Source organism: Platichthys flesus, chromosome 1 (genome assembly GCF_949316205.1).
Source record: "Platichthys flesus chromosome 1, fPlaFle2.1, whole genome shotgun sequence".
Classification (NCBI taxonomy): domain Eukaryota; kingdom Metazoa; phylum Chordata; class Actinopteri; order Pleuronectiformes; family Pleuronectidae; genus Platichthys; species Platichthys flesus.
The window spans coordinates 29,387,020-29,403,383 of record NC_084945.1 but is presented as its reverse complement, the minus strand read 5'-3'; the positions used below and the strand labels follow the sequence as shown (position 1 = coordinate 29,403,383).

Sequence of the window (16,364 nt, the reverse complement as noted above, 5' to 3'; positions counted from 1 at the left end):
TGGGTCACGGATGGAAGTTAATCTGTTTTGGGAGTGATATGTGACTATTTGTGAAAAATATTATATTATACTATTACTTCTTAATATAGGTGAGGTAAACTGTCATCTATATTTACAATGGTTGATGGTAAGGGAGAGAGAGCAACAGATAGAGGGGGTGTGTCAGCCACTGCTTCAGAGCTGGTCAGAAACCGAAAGTAATTCAGGATTCTCCTCTCGCTGTGAACTCCTCCGATGGAGTTTTTTGTCCAGCCTTGGAGGAAATAAGGCTGTTACATCAGTTCCCTCTTCGCGCACACAAACAAAAGATTACACTGCACAGCGCACACACAGAGTATGTGACTCAAGAGAGGCAGGACACCATAGATATCGTAGTTTTTACAATTCTTACGGTTATGAAACCGTGGTTATTGTTAAATCGTCATCCCTAAGTCTAATAAGGCTACTATAATCCACTGATTTTTAGCGGGATTTGTTTCAATAAACAACTATTTCTTTCAATAAGTACATGTGAAACAGATGTCAAAGCGATTGGACTCCATATTTAGGACTGACTGGTTAAAACACAAATCTTTGGAGGGTAGTTTTGTCGATTTTAATTAGCCATTTAAAGAGGGCTATAGCAGTTAATTCGAGGCCTTTAACAACAAATTATCAAGCACTTGTTAAGTTCAGAAGGAGGCAATAATGAAGTCAGTTATAGAAAAGTCCAGACATAAACTATGTCTCACTGTTGGATGTTGAAGTGGTAGTCTGGACCTGTACTTAGTTTTTGCATCTCTTTACCTTTTAGGAATGGTTTGTGGTTTTATCTCCCAGAGTAGTACATAGTTCTTAGCCTTCGCTCATCTTTGTGTCCTTCTCAGTGGTGAGCAGAGGATAAACCCCCCCCCCAACTCTTCCACTGTCAGTGATAGATGGAGATGGCCTCTTTTGCCCGGGCCTGCCTGTCTGGCTTTAGGATCTGATTGCACTCAAACATCACACAGCTCCCTGCTTTAGGGGTTGCCTCATAATCTAAGTTGGATGTCACAGATTCTGTCTTCAAGCCCTTTATGAAGCTGTGAGATGAGATCTGGGACTTCTTCCGGCAGGATGAATTGCAAAGCCTCCTCACATTAAAAAGGCAGGGATGACATGTTACAGCAAAGAGTGGACTGCTGCCATTTCTCACTGGAAACATATGCTTACAGGAGACTAGGATTGATGTGTGGGAGTCATCACAGAGTAGGTCCCAGTTTTTGGTTTAATGGCCTGGCTTGTGAAGCACGTGTGTGAGATAGGATTGGGTCAGACAAAGCTTTTCTTCCTTCTACCTCTAATGAGAAACAGCAGCTTAAATGCCTCAGCTGCATTTAATATTTAAAACTCTCTTCAGCAGGAAACTGTCAATGTATGCTTAATATAAACCTTTGGTACTACAAGACAAAAGTTAGCTATATGTTGATAATGAATACTGGAAATGGTAGCAGTCGTGACACCACCTCCACCAAGCTAGTATGTTCTGGATCATGAGTGGATTCTTTGTTTCAGACCACTTCAGCCGTAACAACATTTTAGTTGTTTAGCAGTTTCATTTTCCTCTGATTCTTCCTGCTGATGAGTGGTTTGGAACCTGTGGTCTGGCCTATGTTTCTGCTCTCAGATTCTCCTTTTGAAAGTTGATGGTGATACGTTCAGCCTGTCCTGCGGAATTTGTTGCTGATGCTACTTTGGGGTTTGTCTTCACTGCTCTCACAATGTTCCAGTCAACAACTACTGATGTTGTCATTGGCAGACTTACTCACTGTCTGTTTCTCAGTTTAGTAGCAGTTTCTTTCTTTTTCAGGACATTCCAAATGGTTATAGTGGATCTGCCAATATTTCCTTGGCAACAGCTCTGATGGATTTTCCCTCTTTTCTCTGCTTGAAAATTGCTTGATTGTTTTAAAAAGACAGCTCTCTGCGATTCATGATGGTTTATCCTTTAAAGAACAAAAACTCACTTTTTACAGGTGAAACCCACAACAACAGCAGACATTCATTGATTAAACTATTAATGTAAAAGAGAAATGCATGAACAACAAGAAACACCAGAGTTTCTTCTCATTTGTCACCCAACAAAACATGTTTTGTCCTAATTTGTAAATACCAGGAATTAAAAGCTGAAATACTGAGTTCGTAAAAACAAATTTTTAGGATTTCATGGTAATATATAATTCCTTGAATATGAGCAGACATATCTTTTGAGGACTGGGAGGCCTTATGTAGCCTAAAAATGCTTATCCATGAGTTTAGACACTATAGTGTTTTTTTTTTATATATATATATATATATATATATATATATATATATATATATATATATATATATAGGATACATTATATATATATATATATTTATATAGGATACATTTTTAATGAAGCAAAACAAACATCTGAAGTCATACAGAACTTTGAACGTCAGAGTAAATACAGAGCTTAGCATTCATGCTAAACCTGTACTCCCCCTCAAGGCATTAGCTTCTTGATCTCCAGAACATCTAATGCAGAGTGGAAAGATCTCATTTCAGCCCACTGGCTCTCTGCTCTCCTGCCCCCTCTTGTGACAGAACTTGATCCTAATTGCAGACTCTGCTGAAGCACTCAGACGGAAACAGAGTGTCAAGCAGGGGAGAGGCGATATAGACAGGCTGTCAGAGCTGGGTTAGAGGATGGGGAGGTGGAGATACAGATATGTGAAAGAGAGCGGGAAAGAAAGGTCATCTCAGACTATGAGCCAGAAAGGAAAAAGCCTGTCCAAAATCAGGCTAATTAGCTTCCAAGTGCTTCTATTTTATTTTGCCCAGCAACACTGCTGACATCTGTGTGACAGCCCATGGCTACAACTACCTACAGAGGAGTCTGCAGTCAACAGTTGGGTTAACTTTGTGATACCATCAGCAAGGTTTAAGAAATGGAGAGGATCATTATCTTATCTTATAACCTTAGATCACATTCACATGTCTAACTCAAACTCAAATTACATAGTGATCATTTACTAAAATGCCTTATAACGCTTTACTGTCATATGCAAACATGAACCAGTTGCATTTTACAAGCAATTATTTGGTGCATTTCTGTCTATCTACATCTTCATATACATTTTCACACTTTCATTGAAAAACCTGAGTGGAAATGCAGATGGAAAAAAAATATCTTGAAAATAATCTTTTCTTTGAGGTTGTAAAAAAAACATTTAGCTCTGATGGGTCTCAGAACTCATCTTAAGGATAGTTTATGCCCTAAATGCTTTTGCTGGCTAAACAGAAGGTTTGTCTTGACTTAGATCTTACCTGTCTGGTTCAATTTAAATTCTGAATATTCATCACTGTAATGCCCCTGACCAATCCTGTTAGCATGTCAGGAGCTTTAATTAATGGAGTTACTGCTACTTTCCCATGTGCATACATTGTGTACTGGGCTTATTACAAATTGGAGACAGATTAAACAGTTACACTTGTGTGAAGCTAAGTAACATCAAATCTGTCCAATGAAGACACAGCTGGATAGGATAACTCCCCTCGGGTTACTGATATAGCAGCAAATTATTTGCAGCGTCAAATTTAATAGGAATGGAGACGGGGAGTTACACTCCCCGTCTCCATTCCTCCATTAAGACTCTTTTTGGATTTGAACACAGAGGACTCCTGGCATCTATACTCATATAAACAGTACTTCCTCAGAGCGTTGCAGTATGAAGTGTTCAATCAGCATACTCTTAAAGACCTGGGGGACTTTCAAGTGATGAAATCTTCTTCAGTGAGAAGAATCTGCTCCATTATGACTTAGAGCTTTATAAAATTAACAGTAAACCTACTTTAGACATTCATTTGAATTTTAAGGAAGAATATTATCTCAGTCACTGCTCATCAAATTTGTAGACGCTAGAGCTAAAATGGAAAACCTCTTCCATCAAAAATAATTCAGTGGTTAAAAAAAAGCCAGTGTGTTTTGGAGACATCTTTAATATCAGCACACTTTTTCCTCCTTTTCACAATGTCAAAAAGGTCTTTCCATGGTTTTATCGTCCGGTTCCAATGTTTGGAAGCCATTACTTCATAACCGCGGCATATTAGGCCAAAAAAAGTCCTGGCATTCACATTATTACCAATGAGCGACGGATTCAACCTCCTGACAAACCCCAAAAACTATTTTTGACTTTGCTGTCCCTAATGGGAAGTATGAAGACTTGTATGTATTACATAACATAGTGTTTATTTAGATGTTCTAAAGCAGCACATCATATTGATTACCCACTTCAATATCTGTCTGCTTCTTATTTTTTCTTTTGGGTTTTAGACTAAAAATTGTGAGAGGATTGAGCTTTAATCTGCAGCTGACTCATATGTTTACAGCTTGAAGTCACTTGCTAGTTATTTGTTCTTAAAGCCAGGTAATTTACCAAGGTTAGCTTTGTGGTTTTCTGTTGGAATCCTGAATTCAGCCTGTGGTCCCATTTATAACCAATTTATGCAAAAGAGATGCAATCAGTCCAAGTGCGTCTGTAGGGCTGCTGCTGTTGTCAGGGGCAAATTATGGGCTGTTTTAAGTGGTTTGTGATCATGGAACTAAACTCTTTGGATGCTGTCACTCAGGCCTGCTGTGAGCAGCTGTGTTGCTATAGTCACTGTGGTCTTTTTGAAGAGAGTATGTGCACATACGCAAACACTCTGACCACACTGCACATTCACACACAGGCCACACTGCATACACACAAACGCACAGGTCGTGTAGCAAAGGAAAAGCAGGGATAGTTTTGTTTATTTTGAGGTATCTTGGGACTTCAAAGTTTGCCACTGAGCTGAGTTCATGTTTTTTACATTCTAGTTCTTCCAATACAGGGCTACTGTAGCAATACATGTCAGGTGGGATCATATACATACAAAAAAATTATCATCGTAGTCGGTACACATTTTAAAATACGTTCTTAATGATGGATATCGCTGTTTATGTACAAATTTTCAACAGTATCAAAAGAAAAGGAAAAGAGGAATATGCATGATTTAGAGTTTCAATCACAGCATAATTCAAACATTGCCTGTTTTTGATATTTCTGTCTTAAGCCAGTCAGCAGATTACATAAAGATTCTGTTGATTTGACAACATGTCACTATCTAAGGCCAGTACTAAGTTTAAAGTGATCCAGTTTTGTGATCCTGGATAGCCAAGATTAAGCCCAAAGTTTCTATGGCTCTCTTGCAGTTTGGTCTGGCAAAAAAAATTCAGTGCCTTTCTGGATCTTATGAGGTTTCAAACTCAAGGATCTGCTGCTCTGGATGCGCCGTCCTGTAGCTCTCCTGTCTGTCCACCATAGAGAACAGATTACACACTCAAGCTAGAACCTAGTGTTTTTCACATGGTCTCATACAATTGCTCTCCCTTTCAGCCTCTGTGTTTTTAAATCCCAGTTATCTGTAAATCAAGTCCAGTCTATCACCAGTCCAGGGGTGGTCAAAATAGGAGCTCACTGCACTTATTATCTGCCTGCTCCTGAATTATCCATTATGTAGCCTGCTCTAATTGTTGTCTGCCGATCCCTTTCCAACCTGTCCTTCATTTGTAAAGATTTTAGAACTCCTAACTGCTTGAACTTATTCTTGGCTGCAGACACTCCACTAACTCCAAATGAAACATTCCCATTAATTTAGGCCTCCCTCCTATCATTTTTCTGAAAAGGTGTTCTCCTGTGTATTGGTTCCTTTGAAGTTTAAAATTCCTCCACTTTGTTTTCTTTTATATACAGGTGCATCTCAATAAATTAGAATATCATGGAAAAGTTGATTTATTTTGATATTTCAAATCCAAAAAGTGAAACTCATAAATTACATAGATTCAGTACAAACAGAGTGAAATGTTTCAAGCATTTATTTCTTTTAATTTTGATGATTGTGGCTTACAGTTAATGAAAACCCAAAATGCAGTATCTCATAAAATTAGAATAATACATAAGACCAATAAAACAAAGGATTTTTTTATACAGAAATGTCAGCCTACTGAAAAGTATGTTCATATATATGCACTCAATACGTGGTCGAGGCTCCTATTGCATGAATTACTGCATCAATGCGGCGGGGCATGGAGGCGATCAGCCTGTGGCACTGCTGAGGTGTTATGGAAGCCCAGGTTACTTTGATAGCAGCCTTCAGCTCGTCTGGAGTTTTTGGTCTGGTGTCTCATCTTCTTCTTGACAATACCCCATAGATTCTCTATGGGATTCAGGTCAGGCGAGTTTGCTGGCCAATCAAGCACAGTGATACCATTGTCATTAAACCAGGTATTGGTACTTTTGGCAGTATGGGCCGGTGCCAAGTCCTGCTGGAAAATGAAATCAGCATCTCCATAAACCTTCTCAGCGGAAGGAAGCATAAAGTGCTCAAAAATGTCCTGGTAGACAGCTGCGTTGACTTTCGACTTGATAAAACACAGTGGACCAAGACCAGCCGATGACATGGCTCCCCAAATCATCACAGACTGTGGAAACTTCACACTGGACTTCAAACAACTTGGATTTTGTGCCTCTCCACTCTTCCTCCAGACTCTGGGACCTTGATTTCCAAATGAAATGCAACATTTGCTTTCATCTGAAAAGAAGACTTTGGACCACTGAGCAACAGTCCAGTCCTTTTTCTCCTGAGCCCAGGTAAGACGGTAAGTTGTAGCCCATGTCTTGGCTATGTCTGTGCGTGGTGGCCCTTGATGCACTGACTCCAGCCTCTGTCCACTCCCTATGAATCTCCCCCAAATTCTTGAATGGCCGTTGCTTCACGATCCTCTCAAGGCTGCGGTTATCCCTGTTGCTTGTGCACCTTTTTCTACCACACTTTTTCCTTCCACTCAACTTTTCATGAATATGCTTGGAAACAGCACTCTGGGAACAGCCAGCTTCTTTGGCAATGACCTTTTGTGGCTTACCTTCCTTGTGGAGGGTGTGAATGACTGTCTTCTGGACAACTGTCAAGTCAGCAGTCTTCCCCATGGTTGTGTAGCCTACTGAACCGGCCTTGGAGACCATATAAAGGCTCAGTAAACCTTTGCAGGTGGTTTGAGTTAATTAGCTGATTAGATTGGGACATCGTGAGTCTACAATATTGAACTTTTTCACAATATTCTAATTTTGTGAGATACTGAATTTTGGGTTTTCATTAGCTGTAAGCCATAATAATCCAAATTAAAATAAATAACCGCTTGAAATATTTCACTTTGTGTGTTATGAATCTATATAATATATGAGTTTCACTTTTTGAATTTAATTATCGAAATAAACAAACTTTTCCATGATATTCTCATTTATTGAGATGCACCTGTAGACCCCTGTAGTCTTAGTTTTATTTACTTTATTTCCTTTATACTATTTAAACAATTAGCTTGAATAAGCTTGTCAAAGGTGCTACACATTTGATAGGTCATACTAAGATCTGGTTCTCAATTTAATCACATTAACCTTTCAGGCTCCTGGTAAAGATACACGGTCAAGCTATTTTTCTAGTTTGAGCTCTAAAAAACTATAAAAGATATAACATTTAAACTTGAATGTTTTTGTTGTGAATGGATCTAACCATAATACTGAATTAATGGACATGATTTTATAATTCACTCGAAACATACATCTAAGATATACTGCCTGCAGTCAGTCTTGACGTGAAATCAGTTATTAAGTGCCCTTTAGAGACTGGTGTTGTTCCTTCAGTGAAGCAGGTGAAAAAGCGTCCGAGTCAGATGGTCAGCAACATAGAGATTTGTTCTAGTAGAGGTTTCTTTCAGATAATGAGGGAGCTTTTTCTCTTCACAATCACCAAAGTGCAAAAATATGCCCAGTTTGGAGGCTGAAAAAAGGTTGAAACCTTTGAAGGGCCCAGTCAAAGAAGGGTGTCCTTTTAGTATGTTCAGCTAGTGGGTGCCTAAAGTGAGCTAAATATTAAGACCCTGTTCATACCTGGTATTAACAATTATCCTGAGTAATTTGATCTCAAGTGGACAGTTCTACATTCAAGGTGTGAACGTACCCAAATCTGACCTCACTGTCTTGACATCTTACCACACAACTATTGTCAGCGGTGTTCTTGGTTGCATGTGGCCGAGGGCCCGCATTCTCAGCTGAAATCCTCTCACCTGCTACAGTTTCACCATCAATCAAATAAATATTTACTCTTCTTAGTGCCTATACATTGATTTGTTTGTAGCCACTGCCACAATGTCAACACTTAACAACACCACAAAACAGCTCATAATGTTTCAAATCTTTCAAAGGTAAAATCCTATTCAATCCAGATGTTCATACACTACATTGATTCACTAACATCCTCCTGACCCTGCTCTCTTTCTCTATCTCTCACTTGTGCCCACAGGCACCCATCATCTGCGATGTATCTCGATATTTTAAAATTTCCTCTAAATCATGGTACAAATGTTGAATTCATAAAGTACACAGGAAGTGGCTAAGCTAGTGGACATTAGCATTTCCAACGGTCACTGAATGCACCTCGTCTTAAACACGCTGTAAATTACCTTGTTTCGATATAAATGTCAGGGCTTCTGATCATTGAGCAGCTGTGGATCATACAGTATTCACAGTTTTTTCTACTATTCTTCAACAAATTCCTTGTTTGAGTGGGGAAGGAGCATGGGGCCGATGTGTGTGAGTGTACGCAGCTCTAGTTCATCTTTGTAAACTGATTCGTTAAGTTCAGCGTTCACAATCATGTAAAGTGAGCGCAGTTCAGCGGTGGAGTGAGGAGGGACGACATGGGGCAGGGTAACACAGCACGGCCCCATCACTGCAAAATGAATATGATGGAATTCCTGAGCTAAATACATTTTTACCTCTGAAATATGTCAAGTTATGACAAGTAAATGAAGTGTAGCCCAAGTGATCTTTAGTTTCATTAGTGTTAAAGTCCAAGTCAAGTTTGCAGTCAATAAGGATTTTGTCGAGTCTGAAGTCATCAAAAAATTGTAGTCCACACCTCTGCTCAAGGCTACCTGAAACATCACAGACAAGATAAACATTACAACCACAGACCACTACTTGGAGGATTTTATTAGAAACTCTGCTCATCATACTATATCTCTGATCTCAAGCTGTTATTTTGAGGTCTGATAAAATTCTGATAATATAATGATATCAATTGACTTTTGTTAATGAAGGCAGAATTAAGTTGTTTTACCCACTCTGAGTATATAGATGTGTTTGTTGTAAATTGATTTTTGTGTGTGTGTGCTTGTGTGTTGGTGCGCATGCATGCTTGTGTTTGTGCTTGCATAGACCGTTAACCCAGGAAGAATTATCCCAGCGCAGGGAGCTTGCTAGACAGAGACATGCTGACAGGATGGCAGCTGATCAGGCAGCAGCAGAGAGCAACAAATACCTCAACCATACAGGGCGTGTGCCAGAGGAAGACCAGCCGGCAGGCCTCAGCACAGGTAAGCTTTTCTCTGCATTCACTGTTGCTGTCTCCCATTATCACACCTTTTCATCTCTACCTTTTCATAACAGCTTCACAAAAGATGAATACAAATATTTGGATTGATATTGTCAATGGGTGACAGGTAGTGGTAAAAACATTTTTTAAATAACAAAGCCTGACAGTTAGCTGTGGCCACAGGCTGAGGTTTTAGAGACATTCACTCACTTCTTTACATCCAGGCTTAATCAAATGTCCAAGATGTCTCATATCATGTAACAATATCAAATGAACTGTATTTTTGAAATGCTTTTCCATGTTACGAATACTTGATTAGTGAACCCAAATTTGAGACTAACACAGAGGGAAATGTGATTTATGATACAAATTTGTGTATTTTTTCTATTACACACCATTCATACACTGGTAGCACAGCCATTAAGGACTGTTTGGAGATCAGTGTCTTGCCCTAGGACACTTCAGAATGCAGACTATTGAACCTCCGTTATTCTGGTTAGTAGACAACGCTGTCTGACTCCTGAGCCACCCCTGTGCATCAAATGGTAATATTAATGATGAAGTGAGGTTTAAAACCACCCAGAGTTGCTATCCTGCATGGTGGCTTGCATGCAATTAGCAGGGTTAACTCCATTAGTTTACCTGTGCCATAGACTGTATACAAATGTGAATAGTTGTAGTGTTTCTGATTCAACAGTGTGCTGGTGGACAGGTGAGAGATGCATTTACATAGCTTGTGTCACTGAAAGATGTCATCACAGACATGAAAATCAGTGTTATCCACCGGGTTGTGTTAACATCCCAGCTGATTGGAGGTGGAGACATCTGCATATAAACATCTGGAGGGAGGAAGAGTTTCATAGGGAGGAACCCACATGCACTAACATGAATGGATGGACACACCAGCTACATAAACTATCATGTGAAAACTGTCTGTGTTGTTTCTGTCTTACAGCTAAAATGGAGAGTCTGACATTGAAAGACTCAAAGCAAGAGGAGGAAGAGGAGCAGAAGGAGACCTTTGTTGCCTTTGCCCGGGTCTACAGCGGGGTGGTCAAGAAAGGCCAGAGAGTATTTGTGCTAGGACCAAAGTATGACCCCGCCCAAGGCCTGCACATGGTAAACCAACACCTACACAACACCTGTGCTCCACTTCTGTGTTTGTGTAATGCACAGATCTGGAATCAAGTTGCAACTTTTAACATTTGAAATATTAGGTTAGATATGTCAGTGTTTAAAGTAAATACATTTTTGATAGTAGTTGCGTAGTTGGTTGGGACAAAGGAAAATAATGCTGTGTTTTAGGTTTTTATCTGTTTTGTGTTCACAGTCACAGTTAAATTTCCGGAAACTTTCCATAAACTTGCCATGGGAATATTGAGCTCGGGAATTTTGAAGAAAAAAAAGATACGTAAAATGAAGTGCGGATCAATAAAAACATCATTCAAAAATCTATTTTATATTACATGAAATGATTTGGCCTTTAATAAATAGCAAGGCGTTTATTTGCAAAGCAATTTAACAAAACCCGCCTTGGTAGTTGACTCTTGAATCGCAGTTTGTCGGTGAAAAAATGTTGCTCAGTCTGTAAATTAGCCGCCAACCTCTGAGCCGTAGCCGCCCCTTTCTTGCGTTGACTGCTTTCTAGCGTAGTTAGCATGCTTCGTAGCAAATTGACGGCTGATGTTGTACTCCTTGAAAACTGGGACAATTTCTCGGCATATCAGGCAGACAGCCTTTGATTGGACTTCAGTGAAAAAGTATTTTGTTGTCCACTCCGTGTTAAACACTCTGCACTAATTTTCCACTTTTCGTTGCCTTGATCCGCTCATTTTACAGAAGGGCTCACAGGGAAAAAGTGAAGGGAGATCATGTACCCTTTCAAGGCCTATACACCACACTCCCGGTCAAATTTAATTTAGCTGACGCTTTTATCCAAACCAACTTACAATAAGTGCATTCAACCCCGAGGGTACAAACCCAGAACAGCAAGAAGCAAGTAAGTACAATTTCCTCAAAAATTAGTGCTACTAAATTGTTAGTTTAATTTAATTTGCCAATGTCTGATATAGCCTATTTCTATTCATTTATCCATCAATTTTAAAATATTCCTAAAGCATATGGTCCGGTGCCCAAAGTTTCCTCAGGGCTCTAATCAGCCTATTACAAAACAAATGTTTATATATATGTCTGTATATTAAAGGTAAATACAGTTAGTATAAATTACCCACAAAATGTCCAGTTTATTCCCGTTAATTCCTGAATATTCCTGAATATTCCTGAATATTCCCGTTAATTCACATGGAAAGTTTCCAACTTTGCATAATTCCGAAATTTTGCAACCCTAATTCGAATACAAGGAAAGAGTCCACTCACAAGATAAACATTTTACGTAACAGTAGTCCCAAGCTTTGTGTTGTAGACTAACGTATAGAAATGACATTTTCCCTGTGAACCCAAATTAACAAAATGAGAAAAATGTTTTTTTCTGCAAATATATTTACTCCCTATCCCAATTCCTCTCCGTTTTTACCCGACCCTATATGAAGTGCTCTTCACTGGGAGTGTCCCCCTCCAAACACATCCACCATGGGGAGGGCTAGAAAATGTTCCCCTAGGAATCTGGACACCACTCCTTCATCAGCAGCCAACCAACATTCTAACAGTGACAAATAATATCAACTCACAACCATTTTAAACCAATATTCTAACAGTGACACCTCTGACAACTGCAGGACAAACAGGAAGGATTGATCTGTTGATAAATACAGTTAGTGGTCTCACATCCCTTTTCAATGTCAATGTAATGTTAGTCCTGTCCATAGAAACCTCTGCCCCTCACTGAAAACAATATACCATTAGCATTGAAGATTTTTTACAAACTTTATATATACGGGACACGAGAGTAACGAAAGTGGCTTGATCTCACTCAGATTGTTAACGATTTTGACTTTATGTTCTGTGTCATTTCTGCCAGCTTCCAGAGGGTTGCAGTGCTTCAGACACTGAGTGCGAGGTGCCTCATTTGTCCTGTTGTACTATGGAAAGCATCTATCTGCTGATGGGCCGAGAGCTGGAAGAGCTGGAGGACGTGCCTGCAGGAAACATCCTGGGTAAGTTTCCCTGCTCCTACACTGCGGCTGTTAATCACTGCTCTCAATGCACAGAATTTGGATCACAGATAAATAGATCTGATTTCAGAATCAAAAATACTTTATTGATCCCAGGGGGAAATGTGTTTGTAACAATAGCTTTATGCAACAGTAGAAAAATAAGCGTATAAAGGTTTAAAAAAAAAAAAGATATAGCTGCCATTGTAATGACTTGTAATGAAGGAGTTGTGTAGTTGGATGGCCACAGACGGGAATGACTTCCTCTGGCGCTCTGTGGTGCATTTTGATGATCTCAGTCTTTTACATTACATTACATTACATATCATTTGGCAGGTGCTCTTATCCAAAGCAACTTACAATTAGTGCATTCAACATCTAGGAGGGGCCATTTAGGGGTTCAGTATCTTTCCCCAGGACACTTCCTAATGCAGATGAGTCTTGCACTGAACGTACTCCTGTGTTTGACCTGCACGTCATGGAGAGGGCGGGATACATTGTCCAGAATGGCATGTAACTTCGACAGCATCCTCCAGTCTGACAGTACGGAGGCTGAGGTTGGAAACAGGGTTTGGACCCTGCCTAGTGCACATCATGTTTCTCATCATGTACATTTTGACTCAAACCCAGAACCTCCCGAGACTTCTACATCCTCACATTGAAAGACTGTGTCCTGTCTTTCACGTTTCTCTGAGAACTCATGCTTCTTTCTAAATGATTGTAAATTTTGCAGTGTTTATCTGGCAATGGCACACCTCATTTCATTGTGCATTCTCGTGGTTACTGTTGTCAGCTGTCTACATAATCACACCATGATTTATTTTTTCTTAGACATCTATTCATGAACGACCTCTTTCACTACAAACTGAGCCACATCAGTGGCTTCAGGGCAGCTTTATCTGTGTACATGCCTAGTTGTAGGCATACCTTGCAAATACCTGACACTGGAGCTGAGAGTATCGATGTGGGCAAACAGAAACAGGTTTCACTCTCTGATTATGTAATATTAATTGTTTGTGCAAAATCCTTTTAACAGGGCGACAGCCAACAAAAAAGCACAGCTATCACTAAAATAGATATATATTACTGAGTAGAATGAGTGAATGAGAATGCAAGTCAGGGTTTCCCCCAGTGCTTTATAGGCCTGGCGGGCCGCCAGGCTTTTCTCCCCCCTCCGCCAGGCTAAGCGTTGCTTGTTTATTTATAAAATATTAAAAAAATTGTTATGCACCAGAAACATGATACCAAAGACGGCATTGCGCTTTCAACCGCATCTGGTGATACGGTCGAAACCACAATGGCGACATCTTATGGTCAGTATGTGAACACATAAGGTGAGAGGTCCGGTGTATTTTCCATCACCTGAACCTCCAAAAAACCACGACCTGTCTCTACCATGCAACAACTTTTGCAACAACTTTCACGCGACATGTCACGGAGAAAGGGTTAAAAAACCTTGGACTCTTTCTTTTCCCGGAGTCGGGGGAGCACTGGAGGAGACGATGAGGCCGCTCGTTCACCCCCAGGCCAAGCGGAGAGCATCGCCGGCGAGCCGACCGAGCCGCGGCTCGATGATGAGGCAGAGCCGGAGCTAGTTAGCACGGATGTTAGCGCGTCGGATGTCGAGTCGGAGCAGACTGCTGCGAGCCGCGATAGGAAACATCGAAGTAACCCAAAGTGGTTTGGTGACCCTAAATTTAGCGGATGTCTCTACAAGACTGCGTTGTTAAGCATGTTTTGCACTATTAAAATATCAACAATATTATGCTTGCTAATTTCATATTGGTTTTTAATTTTGCTAGGGTTAGCATTAGATACGCTTTGTTTTAGCTTTTTGTGTGTGTCGTTCTTGGGTATGTTTTGCCGGGTGTGTCGTAGTCAGCGGGCAACACAAGGATGCTCAACGAGAACTTTCATTGAAGCTCCTTGTACTACATACAGGCAAGATGTGCTAAACGCACATATTGGGTCTCTACAACATCGGACAAGCATTGAGATGGCAGCAAGCAAAAGTAAACATAAATAATGTAAATATATTACCAATATGAATAACTACAGCATACCTCTTCAGGCCCTGAGTTCCCTGTTCCCCCTTGGCCATGTTTGCACTTTTTTATTTATGTTAATTTATTTTACTTTTAAATGTGACCAGAAATGGCTTGTTTTTTTTGATTCACTTAGATTTTACTTGAAAACGAATTGATAATATTTATTTTTATTTTATGTGGTTGTAAACTGTAATATGTAATGTTAATAAGTATTGTTAATACATTTCTTACAATAACACATAATTGTCATAATTTCAAAATTCCTTTCAACTTTCAGCCATCGGTCGGCTTCTCTAGCGGCCCTACCACCAGGCTTAGCAAGTTTTCTGGGGGAAACCCTGCAAGTAATACTGATTAGTGGTAGTACAAATATTAAAGTGTGCTATCTTCATTACCAGTGATCATGTGTGTAAAAAATGATATATTTTACAGTTGAAATATAAAGTCAAACAATTGTTTGGGTTTTAATTAATATATAAAGCTAAAAGATCATACATTGTTTGGTTCCACCCTGATGAGTATGAGTATATTCTGCGTTTCTTTGTTTTATATAGTAGTAAAATGGACAAATTGAAATTGTAGGCTGTTGAAACATCATCAGAATCAGAATTATTTTTATTGCCATGTATATTTGCACATACAGGAAATTGCCTTGGTGTGGTTGGTGCACTTTACAAACAACAAATTAACAACAATATCGAACAATATAAGAAAACAACAATATATACAGTTAAAGAGTTACTTGCAGTTTTAAGGTGCAGAGATTGGTAATAGTGCCAGTAATATAGAGTTATAAATTATGTGGGTGGGGGGGGGGGGTCAGCAGAGTCAGTGTCATGCGGAGTCAGTGTGATGCAGGGGGCTTGTTTGTGAGCCCCACTGCCATGGGGAAAAAACTGTTCAGGTGACGCAATGTTTTAGTCCTGATCGCCCGGAACCTTTTTCCAGGAATGGGAGTCTCTGGAACAGGTGGTGAGCGAGATGGGAAGGATCAGCAATGATCTTGCCTGCTTTCTTACTGGTCCTGGAGTGGAACAGATCTATGAGAGCCGGCAGGTCACAGCCGATGACCTTCTCAGCTGACCGGATGTTCCGTTGCAGTCTGCCCTTGTCCTTGGCAGTGGAGGCAGCGAACCAGACGGTGATGGATGAGGTGAGGGTGGACTCAATGATGGCTGTGTAGAAGTCAACCATCACTTTCCGCGGCATGCTGAATTTCCTCAGTTGCCGCAGGAAGAACATCCTCTGCTGGGCCTTCTTGATGATGGAGGTGATGTTCTCTGCCCATCTCAGGTCCTGTGCAGGAAGCCAGGCTGTTTACTTCCTCTCTGTAGGCGGCCTCGTCCCCATTGGAGATTAGTCCAATAAGGGTTGTGTCGTCAGCAAACTTCAGAAGTTTTACAGAGGGATGGCTGGAGGGAGAAGAGGAGAGGAGAGAGCACACAACCCTGTGGGGCTCCAGTGCTGATGGTCCGGGTGACAAGCTTCCCCAGCCTCACGCGCTGCTTCCTGTCGGTCAGGAAGTTAGTGATCCACCTGCAGGTGGGCTCAGGCACGCTCAGCTGTGTCAGCTTGTCCTGGAGAAGAGCTGGGGAGATGGTGTTGAATGCGGAGCTGAAGTCCACAAACAGGATCCTGGCATAGGTGCCAGGGGAGTCGAGGTGCTGGAGGATGAAGTGGAGTCCCATGTTGACTGCGTCGTCTACGGACCTGTTGGCTCTGTAGGCAAACTGCAGCGGGTCGAGGAGCACGAGGCGCTCAAAGGTC

General features: G+C 40.6%; 1 protein-coding gene across 2 annotated transcripts in view; it reads left to right on the top strand.

The window, feature by feature from the left end:
• efl1 (elongation factor like GTPase 1) overlaps window positions 1-16,364 on the top strand; it is a 93,378-nt gene that overhangs the window by 13,387 nt on the left and 63,627 nt on the right. For both annotated transcript variants that reach the window (XM_062390883.1, XM_062390891.1), the window contains exons 13-15: window positions 9,283-9,440; window positions 10,395-10,558; window positions 12,417-12,552. In XM_062390883.1, the coding sequence (XP_062246867.1) occupies window positions 9,283-9,440; window positions 10,395-10,558; window positions 12,417-12,552 (458 nt within the window). The remainder of the gene's footprint in view (window positions 1-9,282; window positions 9,441-10,394; window positions 10,559-12,416; window positions 12,553-16,364) is intronic.